The 16418-nt window shown below is 35.1% G+C and overlaps 1 protein-coding gene across 1 annotated transcript; it reads left to right on the top strand.

Annotated features, from left to right (window-relative positions):
* The first annotated feature begins 1307 nt into the window (after positions 1–1307).
* LOC112097207 lies at positions 1308–2715 on the top strand. Its single transcript, XM_024181813.1, has 6 exons — positions 1308–1522; positions 1573–1580; positions 1642–1923; positions 2020–2162; positions 2244–2486; positions 2551–2715. Exons 1-6 carry the CDS (start codon positions 1308–1310, stop codon positions 2713–2715), a joined length of 1056 nt encoding a protein of 351 aa, XP_024037581.1.
* The last annotated feature ends 13703 nt before the right edge of the window (positions 2716–16418 follow it).

Below are 16418 nucleotides of genomic sequence, written 5' to 3'. Positions count from 1 at the left end.
TGTATGCATGCCTTCCATCTTTTTACTAAAAACCCTCAATATTTGACCATCAAACAAGTTTAAGTGATAGTTGTGGAGATTGATTTGGACCTTGACAGAAGAGTAAGTGTTAGAGTGCAATTTATGCACTAGTTTTGCATTGTTTACTTCTCTTAATATCGATGTTTTGCACTTAATAATAGTGATTTACTTGTGTTTTATTTTTGTAGGTGAAATTCTATTTATTGGTGCTAAAATTGAGCTACAAGATGTGTTTGAGAATGATTGTTTTCCTGGAGAAATTATGAGTTTCAGAAGAATTTTATTAATAAAGCGTGGGCGCGTGCTGTCAACTAAGGGCTTGCAGTTTTTATTTTAACGTGTTTTGTCTTTTTGGTTATTTTTGTAATTTTGAATTTAATATTTAGATAATATTTTAGATATTAGTATTTTATTTTTGGAAAAACTCTATAAGAGAGAGGAGACGTGAAAAACAAAGGAGGGGAGATTTTTGAAAAAAAAGAAAACCCTAGATCTAAATTTTTCTCTTCTCTCTATGAAGAACTAAACCTATTATTCTGGTTGAAGGTTAATAAAGCTTTGATTCATCATTACTGTGAGATCTTTCTTATGCTTTAATTGTTTTATTACTTTTTGGGTATTTGTTTATTCTCTAAATTATTGTCATGATTATATTTGTTAATTAGATAATTGGCCACTATTTAATTATCAACTTAATCTATTGCCAATTAAAAGATTCATCGTATGAAGATTTTAATGTTTGTGACAAATAGTATAGCAGTGCATTGTGTTGATTAGGATTTGGGTCTCTCTAGTTTTTCAGGCTGTCAATTGATTAAATCATATGACCATATCTAGGGTTGTCTATTGATTAGGGAAGTAACCAATGGTCGTACCTTGGTTATCAACTAGTTAAGGAGAGATGGCTATTAGAGGGTCTCAGTAGCTATAACCGGTCTATTCATAAGTAGTAATGATTTATATTTGAATCAATGATCAGTAGTCGAATCAAGCTGAGTTAATTCCTTCAACCAGAGCTTTTCCCAATTTGAATTACAATTTGAATTTGCATTCTTGTTATTTTAGTTTGATTTTTATTATTGTCAACAATCCCCCCATTTTGCATTTTACATTTTAAAAGGATTTAAATAATTACCGATCTCTGTAGACACGACCCTGCTCAATCACTATACACAATTTATTTAGAGTAGATATTTATTTTTGCTGGCTTCGACAACCATCAAATTTTGGCGTCGTTGCCGGGGATCAGTGTCGTTTATTTAATCCTTTTTACGTTTACTTTGTGTATGGTTCGTTCTTCTCGTACAGGTACACTTTCGTTTGATCCTGAAATTGAGAAGACAGCTCGCCAGCTGAGACAGCAGACGAAGCGAGCTAAGCAACGATCCTCGTCGCCTCTGCTTTCTGAAACAGATACGGTGCCTAATTTGGTTGAATCATCTAACGATTCAGAAGAACAAGTGATGGATAGAGCTGCACCTATAGAAAGAACTCTTAGAGAGTTAGCTGAACCAAACTTGAATCAGTAACCACTCGGCATTCAATATGTAGACTTGGAGGTAAATTTTGAATTAAAGTCTGGTGTTATTCATTTATTACCCAAGTTTCATGGTTTTGCAGGTGAAGATCCTCATAAACATCTCAAGGAGTTTCATGTTGTATGTTCAAGTATGAGACCACAAGGCGTGACTGAAGAGCAGATTAAGCTACGTGCTTTTCCTTTCTCTTTAGATGGGCTAGCTAAAGACTGGTTGTACTACTTGCCTCCTGGATCGATTACAACGTGGAATGGTTTGAAGAAGCAGTTCCTTGAGAAGTACTTTCCTGCTTCAAGAGCTGCCAACATCAGAAAAGACATTTGTGGGATCAGACAACTTCATGGGGAGACTTTGTATGAGTATTGTGAGTGATTCAAACAATTGTGTGCCAGCTGTCCTCAGCATCAGATTTCTGATCAACTTCTTATTTAATATTTTTACGAAGGATTGTCATTAATAGATAAGAGTATGATAGATGCTGCTAGTGGAAGTGTGTTGGTGAACAAGACCCCTACTCAAGCAAGGGAGTTGATCTCAAATATAGCTGCCAATGCACAACAATTTGGCAGCAGGCAAGATCCCACTTCAAGGAAGGTGAATGAGGTAAATATTTCTTCTATTGAACAACGTTTAGATAAACTTACTTCTCTTGTGGAAAAGTTTGTTGTATGTAATGTGCAACAGGTGAAGACTTGTGGCATTTGTTCCAATATGGGTCATCAACTGATATGTGTCATACACTTCAAGAAGAACCTGTTGAACAAGCCAATGCAGTTGAAGGATTTCCAGGCATACCTTAGAGGATGTATGACCCTCATGCACAAACATACAATTCGAGATGGAAGGATCATCTCAACTTCAGCTATGGAGTTAGGCCATCAGGATTCTCATACCAAGATAATCAGACCCTCCATAGTCAAACTCCAAGTAAGGTATATCTCTTGAAGAAATTGTTAAATCACTTGCCACTAACACTCAACAATTTCAGCAGGCAACTACAACAAGCATTCAGAATTTGGAGAACCAAATGAGTCAATTGGTGACTACAGTAAGCCGCCTGGAGTCTCAAGTATCAGGGAGATTGCCTTCACAATCTGAGGTGAATCCAAAGCAAAATGTTAGTGCTGTCATCCTTAGAAGTATGAAGGAGTTGTAAGAGCCTAGTAAGAAAGTGACAAAGCATGTAAAGATGAGCTTGAGAAGAATGAATTAATGCCTAAATCTCAAGATGCACAACCCACCAGAGCGAAACCCCTACCTATGGTGATACCTCCTCATTTTCCAAGCCAGTTTGCAAAATTCAAGAATGAGGAACAAGAGAAAGACATCCTTGAGACATTTCTCAAGGTTGAGGTAAATATTCCCTTATTAGATGTTATAGGAGATGAAAGAGTTCACATGAGGGAGAATATTTCAGCAGTTCTCCAAAAAAAACTACCTCCTAAGTGTAAGGATCTAGGTATGTTTACTATCCCTTACAAAATTGGTAGTGTTAGAGTTGAAAAGGCTATGTTAGATCTAGGAGCTTCTATTAATGTCATGCCTCGTTCCATTTATTTATCTTTGAATGTTGGTCCATTAAAAGAAACTAGCGTGATAATTCAACTAGCTGATAGGTCTAATGCATATCCTGATGGGGTATTAAAAGACGTCTTAGTACAAGTTAATGAGTTGATTTTTCCTGCTAATTTTTATGTACTTGATATGGAAGAGGATAACTCCTCTAAGTTTGTCCCAATTTTGCTAGGAAGACCTTTTCTTAAGACTGCTCTGCTAAAATGGATGTACATAAAGGGATTCTCACTATGGAGTTTGATAGAGAGGTTATAGAGTTTAATATGAGTGATGCCATGAAATATCCTAGTAAGGAACATCCGGTATTTTCTGTGAATGTTATTAACCCTATAGTACAGGAAGTTTTTTATTTGGATGTTGAAGATTCATTGGTAGCTGCTTTAAATAACAATTTGGGCCTCAAAAAATTGCAAAAGAATGAAAATGAGTTTGTGTTTAAATTTTGTATTACAAGAGGCAATTTATGAATTAAATTCTTTGAGAACTTTAACTCATCATATGTCTTATATTGAATTACCTTCATCTCATGCAAAACTTCTTCCATCTATTTTGCAGGCATCGAAAATAGAGCTTAAACCGTTGCCGAGTCATCTAAAATACATGTTTCTAGGAGATGGTGAGACACTTCCAGTGATCATCTCTTCAAAGCTTAGTACTTTAGAGGAAGAAAAGCTTATTAGAGTGCTGAAGGATTACAAAAAGGCTATTGGGTGGACAATTGCTAATATTAAAGAGATAAGTCCGTCCATGTGCATGCATAGAATACTGTTGGAGGAGATTAGAAACGAATCCTATGAGAGTTCGCAATTTTACAAGGAAAAGACGAAGATATTTCATGACAGAATGATTTTGAGAAAAGAGTTCTCTGTTGGTCAAAAAGTTCTTCTTTTTCATTCTAAGCTTAAATTTTTTCCTGGTAAATTACGTTCTCGTTGGGTAGGACCTTTTATTGTTACTAATGTTTTTCCTCATGGTGCAGTTGAGATTCGGAGTCCGACCTCTAACAAAGTTTTTAAGGTTAATGGTCATCGCTTAAAACCTTTTTATGAAGGTTTTTCGGTGAATATTGTGGAGGAAGTGGCTCTCGAGAGTCCAATTTATGGAGATTGATGCATGAATGTGTCTAGCCAAAGACATAAAACAAAGGCGTTTTTTGGGAGGCAACCCAAAGGATTTATTTATTTTGGTTTTTGTTATATCTTTTGTTTTTAATTTTGATTCAGATTGTTTAAATAATGTTTTTGCTTATTTTAGCCAGAAGAAATTTTTTGGTTAGGCGTGCCCACATTTTAACTAATAAGTACTTCTGTGATTTTAAAGAAAAATGGTTTTAAGGCTTACCCATATGCTTATTAAAAAAGTACTTCTGTAATTTTTTTGGTGTCTCAAGTGTCTCTTTTAGTTTTTAGTTTCAATTAAAAAAAATCAAAAATAAAAAGGTTTTTTTATTTTTTTATTTTATTTGAAAAAAATAAAAAAAAAGGTTTTTTTATTTAAAAAAAAACAAAAAAAGTTTTTTTTTTAATTTTATTTGAAACAAAAATTATTTTATTTGAAAAACAAAAACAAAAAAAGGATTTTTTTTAGGGTTTTAATCCCTGGCGCAACTAGCAGTCGCATCCCCAGCCACGCGCTACATCCAGAATCTCCATCCCGCATGCAACCAGCCACGCCCAGCTCCATCCCGTACAGCACCAGCGTCACCGGCTCCAGCATCCCGAGTAACCAACCGCGCTACATCCCGCGCCCCGTCCATGCACCAGCCCAGCTCCATCCCGCGTGCAAGCAGCCCATGCCCAACTCCATCCCACAGCACCAGCCGCGCAACATCCCACGTCTGCAGCTGCACCAGCCCTGCAAGCAGCCCACGCCCAGCATTTCAGTCGCGTAAACAGCCTCACTCTCCTTGGTTCAAAGGGCCGCCACTTTTCGCATTCAAACAAAACCCGTGAGTGAAATTATTGTGTCAATGCCGAAGAGGAAAGCATCAACTTCCAAGTCATCAACGTCTAAAAAGAAACCCGTCGCAAAGAAATCCAAGATTGCCGCTCCCACTACGATCCCATGGAACACAATTTTAAATTCACACCAAGCCATGAGAAAAAGATCGAAACATGGAAATTGCATGAGTGTTTTGCCACTTGTTGAATCCAATCTCGGAGGTTGCCTCACATTCATGACTCAACAAGAGAAAGAAATGTACAAAGATATTTACAAGAGAAAAATACTTCCAGCTAAGTATATTCATTACCTGACTCTTGAAAAATTGAATGTTAATGATAATTTTAATTCTTTGATAAATAAGATTGGTTTGTGTAAGTTTATTGATGTTGATTGTTTGGGTTATGTTGAGTTGATTAGGGAGTTCTATGCTACTTTTCAATTTAATATACCGAATAATTTTACTTTGCATACTCCGAATGTTATAAAGTTTAGGTTAATGAGACGAAATTTTTCACAATCTATCACAGATTTTAAACTAGCTTTAGGATTCATTGATGATGATTATTCTTCTAGTGATGCATATTTAGGGACAACTTGTGACTTTAGTGAAATTTTTTAGCCCTATGATCTTTGGTGTAATTTATCTTTTGATCACAATGCCTATGACCTGAGTAAATCAAAGAGCTCTTTCGTACATGATCATGTTTTGAAATGTGTGCATCGGTTCTTAGCATATAATTTTTTAGGAAAGAAAGATCACTCGGGAGTTTTCTCTAAAACTGAGTTTTATTTTATCTGGTGCATGTTAAATAATGTGAGGCCTAATTTAGGTTTTTGGTTAGCAGATCAATTTCAGAGTGTGCTTAAACGGTATAGGACTTTATTTCTTGGTCTATACATTACTCTATTAGCTATAAACTTATGTGTGCTTGATCCTGACAATAATAATTTACACCCTGCTTGCAAAAAGGAATTTTTGGATATGTCTTTGTTCGAAAGAACAACTGTGGTCGAATTCAAGGAGGGTAGATTTCAGTTTACTGAACCAGGACCCACTCAACTTCCAAAGAAGCTTTATGCTAGGAGTGGTGCTACCTCTGATGACGAGTTTGACGACGAAACTGCTGCCCCACCAACTATTCCTTCTACATCTGCATCACCTTTGAGCATTTAATTAGAGAAAATGGAGCACAAGCTGAACAAGATGGAGCAGAATTTGGCCGCATATTTCGAGAGTGTGGGATTTATCCCACCATTTCCGTCAAACCCATAGACATTACGTGGATCAAAGCTCACAATTCAGAGAAGTTTTGCCTTTAATCTTTTATCCTTACGCTTTATTTTTTTTTATGTGAGCTTTGATTATCTTACATTGGGGACAATGTAAGTTCTTGGTGTGGGGGAGGGATTTTTGCAATATTGATGTCTGAAAGTATTATTTTCACTATGTTCATCCTTAAATGATTTTGGAGTTAGTATGCTTCATATATTATTTTTTTTCTTTTCTTTTCTTTCTCACTACTTTTTTCCCATCTATCTCAAATTATTTACATCTATTTTTATTTTATCATACTCTTTCATCACTCACATTTTATCTTTCACTTTTTATATTACTACATACATCTTTCTCGCTTCTTATCTTTTTTACCTTTCCTTTTATATATCACTCATATTTTTTTCTCATTCTACACCACTATTGATGCTTGATTCATTTGAAGAGTGTACATGATTTGATGGCAAATTGTCAACTTTGTGAGGATTTGAACCTATGAGCAACCACTTTACTCTAATTATTTTTGTTATGTGAATATCAATCTTAGTTTGTTTATTCTAGAACTTTCTTTGTTATGCATGTTGAAGCCGCATTACGAGATTTTGTGCATTAAAATGATAAGGGCAAACTACTTTCCATTTTTCTATTTCCGCATTTTTCTTCTTTTTCTCCACCCGAAGACCTTTATTTGTTATCTTTGTTTGAGCCTTAACCATTACCCATCTAATTCTCTCCATCTACTTACCCATTTTCCTTCTTTTTTAACCTCAATTTAAGGAGATTTTTGGACTCATTGTTTGGATAGATTTTGTATATATTTTGTTGCTCTTGCTACCTTGAATTAAAGTTTCTCAATTAGATCAACAAGCATTATGCTTGAATTAAATTGTGCAAGGTTCATTTCTTTTGTTTGATTAAAAAAAATAAAAAAACAAAAAACAAAAAAAAAACAAAAAAAAGAAAAGAAAAGAGGAAAAAATGTTTACATTCTTGGCCACTTGAGTAGAAATAAGCGTTTTGACATCATAAGGTTCATTCAATGAGTTCATTCTTCTTATTTTGATCTCTTTTTCACCTTTCTTTTTCATTTAACCCATTTAACCCCGTTACAACCTTTTTAAGACCTTTAGATTTTTTCATTTAATTCATGTTTTGTGGATTGAGATGTGATATATAAGCAAGCTTATGGTAATAACATTCTTTGATTTGATTTGAGTGCATAAATGATACCCTAAACACTTTAAGTGCATGGAGTGAAGTCAATGAGAGGGCTATTAAATCTTGTTGCACTTGAATTTTGAATGGATCTTCTTGGTGGTTGAATGTTTTTCTTTTATATTAGCTTATGAGATCCTATGCTTTAAAATCCTTATCTCTCGAATGTTGATCGACTTAAATTCTTGAGGTATGCTTGCTTAAGATTGTTTTTGGATGAGTTGAGATGAGAATTGAGTGGAGATTTGGGATTAGTCTTGAGTTATATGCTTGAGGACAAGCATTATCTTAGTGTGGGGAAATTTGTTAGAGTGTAATTTATGCACTAGTTTTGCATTATTTACTTCCCTTAATATCAATGTTTTGCACTTAATAATAGTGATTTACTTGTGTTTTATTTTTGTAGGTGCAATTCTATTGATTGGTGCTAAAATTGAGCTACAAGATGATATTTGAGGATGATTGTTTTCCTGGAGAATTTATGACCTTCAGAAGAACTTTGTTGATAAGGCGTGGGCGCGTACTATCAACTAAGGGCCTGCAGTTTTTATTTTAACGTGTTTTGTCTTTTTGGTTATTTTTGTAATTTTGAATTTAATATTTAGATAATATTTTAGATATTAGTATTTTATTTTTGGAAAAACTCTATAAGAGAGGAGACGTGAAAAACAAAGGAGGGGAGATTTTTGAAAAAAAAAGAAAACCCTATATCTAAATTTTTCTCTTCTCTCTATGAAGAACTAAACCTATTATTCTGGTTGAAGGTTAATAAAGCTTTGATTCATCATTACTGTGAGATCTTTCTTATGCTTTAATTGTTTTATTATTTTTTGGATATTTGTTTATTCTTTAAATTATTGTCATGATTATGTTTGTTAATTAGATAATTGACCACTATTTAATTATCAACTTAATATATCGCCAATTAAAAGATTCATCGTATGAAGATTTTAATGTTTCTGACAAATAGCATAGCAGTGCGTTGTGTTGATTAAGATTTGGGTCTCTCTAGTTTTTCAGTCTGTCAATTGATTAAATCCTATGATCGTATCTAGGGTTGTCTATTGATTAGGGAAATAACCAATGGTCGTACCTTGGTTATCGACTAGTTAATGAGAGATTGGCTATTAGAGGGTCTCAGTAGCTATAACCGGTCTATTCATAAGTAGTAATGATTTATATTTGAATCAATGATCAATAGTCGAATTAAGCTGAGTTAATTCCTTCAACCAGAGTTGTTCCCAATTTGAATTACAATTTGAATTTGCATTCTTATTATTTTAGTTTGATTTTTATTATTGTCAAAAATCCCCCCATTTTGCATTTTATATTTTAAAAGGATTTAAATAATTACCGATCTCTATGGACACGACCCTGCTCAATCACTATACACAATTTATTTAGAGTAGGTATTTATTTTTGCTGGCTTCGACAACCATCAATAAGCTGATTTCGATCGAATCCAGCGAGCGAAGCGTCGAGTTGTTAGGTATGTTCATATATAATTTTTTTTCATGCAATATATCTCTTATCTCTTATTTAGTCAATAGATGTAAGAAATAATTTGAAATTATCCAAATTTATGAGAATTTAATTTTTGTTACAAACCCTAGAATGTAGAAAACAAAGAAATAAGCAGTGGTTATTTTTTGGGTTATTTATATTCTTATGTAATCAATGTTTTAGGTTTATAGAAGTGCATTTAGATGGTAAATGATATCGGTTCTGGTTTTTGCATATTGAGGGTCTGTTTGCTGTTACATGTATTTCGTTAAAACTAATTGGGGCTTTTTTCAACTTGCGGACTGTTGAGTATTGTATGATATTTATTTCATACGCTGTGTTTGAAAATCTTAAAGGATCCATATTTAAGTACATTGTGTTATTTTTGGGATTACAGTAGACATGTCAACAATGGAGCTAGTGATTTCTTTCAAAGGAGAAAAACATCATGTCAATATGATTAACCCTGAAGATTGGACTGTTGATAGAATAAAGGCTGAGGCATTGAAGATAACTACTGTACATGGGTTAGATACAGTTGGTAAAATCTTATTGACTGTTATAAATCCAAAGAGTAAAGTCAAGGTTGTTTTAGATTCTGAATTTGGGATGAAATGCTTATTTGGGTTTCATAATTTGATGGGTGTTACTACATTTGAAGTTGAAGTCGTGCATGTTTTATGCCCTCAAAATCCAGATGCTTCGTTAATACAATCATTGTTGTTTAACTTAGGAGTACACCTGTCTTCAGAAGTTATAGATATGTTGAATGATCAAGCTACACCAGAAGTTAGCCATACAGTTCAGATGCTAATAAAGGGATTGTCCCATTGGCATTGTGTGTATGCGAGATTGAGAACACAGAAACATGGACTTGGTTTCTTGATCATTTGCATAGCTACTTAGATGATGGAAGGCGGGTGACATTTATTAGTGATAGGCAAAAGGGGCTGTTGAATGCAATTCCGAACACATGGCCTACTGCCTATCATAGGGCATGTTGTAGGCATGTGTATGCTAATTTTGCGAAAGAATATGTTGGTGCCAACTTGCGGACTCTTTTTTGGAAGGCAGCAAAAAGAGGTAACAAGCATGATTATGAGGAGGCAATGGCACAGATCAAAGAGGAAAAGTTAGCAACATATAATTGGTTGGAAAGAGAGCTGGAGGGATATACTTGGTCTATGCATACATACGACAGAAATTGCAAGGTAGAAAAGACTGACAACAATGCCTCCGAGTGCTTCAACAGTTGGATTTTGCCTTATAGAGACAGGCCTGCTTTGTCAATGCTTGAGAAAATTAGATGCAGACTGATAAAAAGATTTACAAAGAGAAGAAATGAGGGAAATACTTGGCAAAAAACTATTGCTCCAAGGATTTACAAAGAGTTGGATCAAACTTTCAAGAAGTGAGAAAAAAATGATTGTGAAATCCTTGGGAGACTTGAATTTTCAAGTCATGGATAAATCTTATTATCCAACTATGAGGTTTATAGTGAAATTAGAAGACAAGACGTGCGATTGTGGGTATTGGGAAATTGTCGGCTTGCCTTGCTCTTATGCTATGGCTGCCATACACTATGCAAGGCATGAAATTGAGTATATTCCATTTTGCTTTACCAAGCAAGCCTACATTAATACATATTCAGTTATGTTTAGTCCAATTCTCAATGAGCGGACATGGGAGCGTGGTGATAGGCCCCTAATTGATCCCCCAATTGTGCGGAAAAAGATTGGAAGGCCAAAGAAATGCAGGAAGAGAGCAGCCACTCAACCTCAAAAATGCAGCAGGAGATTCTTTGTCAATTGCTCGGTTTGTGGTGGCTCAAACCACAATGTAAGATCTTGTCCATTGAGACCATCGGTTGCAAGGGCAACCAAAGCTACAAGCACTAATTCTCATGTATCTATTTAGTCCATCAGTTTTATTCATTTATGTTTATTGTTTATATTGTCATCTAACACAGAAGTTACGTTTTTTCAGCTGTCAATTGGAAATTCTTCAGGCCAGTCAGTATATCCTTTAAGCCAGCCATCAAAGCCAACCAGAACGAGAAATACAGCGAGGAGAGACCATGTAGCAAGTGATCGAAGTAAAAGCTCCAGTGCTGGATCGATGAAAAGAAAAAGCGCAAATGTTGTTGGAGTTGCTGGAACAAGCATAAAAAGAGGTTGGATTTCATTTCTTTTTGTTCATATTTCATAATTGCATATAAGGAGATCCTTCATGCCAGTCAGCAGATCCTTTAAGCCAGCCATCAAAGCCAACCAGAACGAGAAATACAGCGAAGAGAGACCATGTACCAAGTGATCGAAGTAAAAGCTCCAGTGCTGGATCGATGAAAAGAAAAAGCGCAAATGCTGTTGGAGTTGCTGGAACAAGCAAAAAAAGAGGTTGATTTCGTTTCTTTTTCTTCATATTTCATAATTGCATATAAAGAGCTTAATTTATTTTCTTTTCTGTAATATAGGAAAGACTTCATAATTATGAATTTCATATTTCATAATTGCATATAAGAAAATTCTTCAGGCCAGCCAGCAGATCTTTTAAGCCAGCCATCAAAGCCAACCAGAATGAGAAATACAGCGAGGAGAGACCATGTACCAAGTGATCGAAGTAAAAGCTCCAGTGCTGGGTCAATGAAAAGAAAAAGCGCAAATGTTGTTGGAGTTGCTAGAACAAGCAAAACAAAGAGGTTGAATTTCGTTTCTTTTTGTTCATATTTCATAATTGCATATAAGGAGTTTAATTTATTTTCTTTTTTGTAATATAGGAAAGACTTCACATGTCAACCTGTTCCAAGTCAACCAATCACAGAATCCATCACAAGCGTGCACTGTCACAGGTGCTTTGTAATGAGTCCACTGTCACAGGTGCTTTGTAATGAGTTTGATGCTCATTTTGCAATGTTTTGCTGGAAACAATCTATCAACTTCAATTTCCTTAACTATTATGCTAGTTATGTGATTTCAACTGAACTTAATTATGCTCTTGCATGAGCTAAGCTATCGAAATGGGTTTTGGAATATGTATTTGAATGAGATATGTTGTTATCTGCATATTTTGGGAATGTTATGATTAGATTAATGTTGTTTTAGTTCATAATTATGACTGTTGAATATTTCTTGAATACAAACTTTGTGTGTTACATTACTTTCTCATAAGGACAATTACAAAGAAACACACTAGCACAATTAGGATCCATTTAAGCTTTCCTTCGATGCTTTTTAGCCTTTTCTTTATCTTAACCAAATCATCATTTAGCTTCAAGTTTTGCCCTAGCATCACGCCATTAGTACTAGGATATATGAGAGATTCCACAGTGAACCATTCCCAAAATCCACAATGTCTCGCTCCACAATGCTTTCACCTGCAGGACCAAAACATTGCATTAGGGTTTTGCAATGTGGTTGACACCATAGCCATTGCTTGCACGCCACACTTGTAGTATTTTGGTTGGCATTTTACTTTATCATATCTAGTATGTCCACTGTCAACAGAACTTGATGCTTCACTGGAGGCCATTTTCATATGAATTGCTTGGTATGTGATTGCTTGGTATGTGATGGATCAATGATTTGTTAATGTGCTTCTAGTTTTTAGTTGGAAAAGAGTAGCAAATTGGCTTAATTTAAAGAGATTATCAGTTGTGTGGTGGCTGATTTCTTGTTGCAAATTGGTTGAATGTTGCAAGCTATTTTTGTTGTTGTGTTTTAGGTCATTATATAGCCAAAAGTGTAACCGTTATTGGCTCCCAACGGTTACATTTTCAATTGCTTCACTTTCAAGGCAAATTTGTCTTTTTAAGTTAATTTGAGTTTAAAGGGTAAAATAGTCATTCTGCTCAAATTCTATTAAGTTCTTAACAGTAGTAAACGGAAAGGTGGACGCCAGAACTCTTTTGTCAACTTAGGGTATACGAGTAATATAAGCGAAAAGTGTTGTAGCACGTTTGATACTGGTGACATTTAAGGGTATACCGGTGATAATTTCCCTTTAAAAAATTATGTGATACGATTGGATCAAATAAGCCCTAATAGAATATTTTAATTCTTGAAGAATTAGGCGTAAGGGGATTGATCAAGAAAGATCTCTTATTCTTATTATAAAATAGTGGGATCGGATTTGTTCTCTCTCTCTCTTTCAAGTTTTCATTTGAAAATATTTATTTTAAAAATATGATTAAGTATGCATTATCAAAATTTATTTGAGTGCGCCAAAAAAAAAAATTAAATGGCCCCTGAGACGGTATTTGAGATTGAAGTGTCTTGCCTTTTAATTTATAATTGTTGTAGAATGAATAATTAAGCCATCAATAATGAAACGGAACAAATATATATATATATATAGAGGGTACTATATCATGTAACTTTAGTAATTTATGCATATAATAATTATTATATGATAATAATAAGCTAGCTTAAAAGTGCTTTATTTTTTACAACATAACCAAGGCAGAAGCCCTAGCAAGAACGTGCTAGATCAACATATGAATAGGACTAATTAATTAAAGATTATCAGGTTCAGATTCAGATTCAGATTCAGATTCAGTTTCAGATTCTGATTCAGCATCAGGATCCGGTTCAGATTCAGATTCAGATTCAGGAGTGCTGGTGCAGTTATTGTACAGCTTACAGGTTGCATAATTGACTGTTGCATTAACTAGAGGAGCAGCGTGAGGACTCAACAAAGCGTTGCCGATCAAGCCAAGTCCTGCAGTAACAACCTTGCTTACGCCGCGCTCCCCCTGGTCGCGCACTTGGGGTTGCTTGAATATGTCTTCATCGTTGCTGTTGTGTTCTTGAGCATTCGATGCAAGAACCAAGAGAAAGAGATTCATGAGGACGTTGAACATTTTTGTAATCCTCACCATTTTAATTTGGTACAAAGCTCTCTAAAGTCTCAAGTGTTTGATATTTTTCAATGAGAGACTCTTCAATTTGTTTGCAACGTGAATTAAGATCCCAAGGGCAACATCTAGACGGTACAATCTTATATAGTATCAGATTTTCTTGTTTAAGAATGTCCCAATAGATTTTTGTTAAGATGGGATAAGTATTTTATGAGGTAAATTAGGTTATGGTGACAAAAATAACTGATACAAGAACCTAATTTTCTGTTACATTACAAAAAATTATCATTTAACTTCTCATGTTTTATTTTGGATTCCCCACGTGTATATGTACACGTTGTATTTTAGTTTCTTAAACAATTTGAAAAGTGTAATTTGTAATTAAGAAAGTGTAATTGACATAACTTTTAAAAGTGTACTAAGAATTTTTTCTTTTTTTCAAAAAAATCTTACTAAAAAGGTGGGGTTAGGCCGGACCCCTACCCATAATATAAATCAATATCCTTAAATTGTAGATTTTCTCAACACGATGTATTAGGAATTGTGCTTACAACAAGGCTTGCAGGGGTTCTAGTTCCCTGGACAACAAAAATTTTGTTTCATATCGTGTAAGTAGATGCCAAATTTAATCTTGTACATAAAGCCTAGTATATCACTGAGTCAAAGAGCTGAACATGTTTCAATGTTTGGCAAGATGTTTCATTTCCATTACCTTATTCCATCAAAGAAAGTCTTAAATGCTGCCGACACCACCGCAACAACGCGCACATATATCACCATCCTACACTATATTATCATGTATTTACATATGTCAAAACGCAATTACAATGATTTTGAATTCAGTGATAAGTGCAAACATTATGAAACGCAATTAACAGATGGTGATATTGTTGAGAATTCGATCCTAATAACACTAATCAAATTCACCCCAAGAGATTAATCCCGACTCAAGAATCCAAGAACAATTAACACAAACTACACAACAAGTATCTTACGCAAGAATCAAAGCTTAAAAGAAACAAAACGACACCAAATATAAGTGGTTCAGCACTAGGGGTGGCAAAAAAGTCCGGGCCGGCCTAGGCCCGCGGGCCTAAAGCCCGGCCCGCAAGGGGTGGGTCTGGATATGGGCCTAAAAATTATAAAGCCCGCATATGTTGGGCCTGGACAAGGGCCTAACAAAAAAGCCCGGACTTGGCCCGGGCTTTCTAAATTTATGAATAAAAAATAAATTTAATTTAAATAAAAAAGAAAAAAATCAAAATATTAAATTAGTTTAATTTTTTATATTCGTATTTGTTATTTTATTAGGTTGTATTGCTAATATTTAATGTATTTGATTATTATTCTATTTATATATTATATTATTATCTTTAATTTAAATATTTTTCTTAATTTAAAAAATATTTTATAATTAATTTAAAAAGCCCGAGCCCGGCTCAGGCCCGTCTAAGCCCGGCCCAGGCCCGCCTAGGCCCGTCCAAGTTGGACCGGCTTTTGAAGGGCCTGGACATCGTTTAACTAATGTGGGCTTGGGCCTGGGCTTTGAAAAGCCCAGCCCAAGCCCGTAATTTGCCATCCCTATTCAGCACCAAGAAGTAGTGCCTACATCCATTGGGAAAACAAGCAATAGATTTCACTATACTGAGAACGAAACATTACAAGAATAGATGATGATTACAGAGAACAAGATCTATTAACCCCTTTCTCTCTCTATCTTCTCTCTACTCTCAGTGTTTCTCAATGATAAAGATGATTCCAGAGCCTGCACCTTTTAACCTCTATTTCCTGGGTTTGTTAAGCTAACAACCCTTCCCGCCAAAACCAACCGAAACGCTCCTCTTTCATGTGCTTGTCACAAGCTGTCAAAACGGCATTCATAAACATCATTCTGAACTAATGAGATTCGGCTTCAATACACGTGCAAACCACGTGTATTACTTTATGTTTTGAGTGACACATGAGGCTATGTCAGTTTTGCTCTGAAAAACAAGTCACATGAGCTTGTAACCTCTGGACGACTTGTTACACTTGAGTTTTGAGTTCATTCTCTATCAGATATAATGATTTAATGGTGTAATGAATAAGAGTGAAAGTAGGGATGGCAAAAACATCCGGGTCCGGCCCGAATCCACAAAGATCCGGACCCGGAAAAATCCAGATCCGTACTTTAAAAAATGTGGATCCGGAGTTCAAAAATCATAATCCGTGCTTATCCGAATCCGGATCCGGATGCAAGTGCATCCGAAAAATCAGATATCTGGATCCGGATTAATTTTAATTACAGTATTAATTTAATCTAATTTGTATTGAAAAATATATAAGCTAAAATTTAAAAAAAAAAAGAACAAATCCAGTAACCCTAAGTTGAAAAGCGCAGACAACAACAGCATCACTCACCAAACCGTTCACACCTCACACCTCCACCACTCACAAGCGGTTGAAATCGGAAACCACCCTAAATCCCTAACCGTTGAACGTCGTTCGGCTTGCA

Source organism: Citrus clementina, unplaced genomic scaffold (genome assembly GCF_000493195.1).
Source record: "Citrus clementina cultivar Clemenules unplaced genomic scaffold, Citrus_clementina_v1.0 scaffold_6, whole genome shotgun sequence".
NCBI lineage: Eukaryota > Viridiplantae > Streptophyta > Magnoliopsida > Sapindales > Rutaceae > Citrus > Citrus x clementina.
The sequence above is the reverse complement of the archived record's forward strand: the minus strand, read 5'-3'. Positions and strand labels throughout refer to the sequence as shown.

Excerpts from the sequence above, each read along its gene's own strand:
- LOC112097207 (XM_024181813.1), top strand. The coding sequence starts at position 1,308 with ATGGTTCGTTCTTCTCGTACAGGTACACTTTCGTTTGATCCTGAAATT. Across the intron at positions 2,163-2,243 it reads CTTCAAGGAAGGTGAATGAG|GTGAAGACTTGTGGCATTTG; the intron begins GTAAATATTTCT and ends AATGTGCAACAG. Across the intron at positions 2,487-2,550 it reads CCTCCATAGTCAAACTCCAA|GCAACTACAACAAGCATTCA; the intron begins GTAAGGTATATC and ends CAATTTCAGCAG.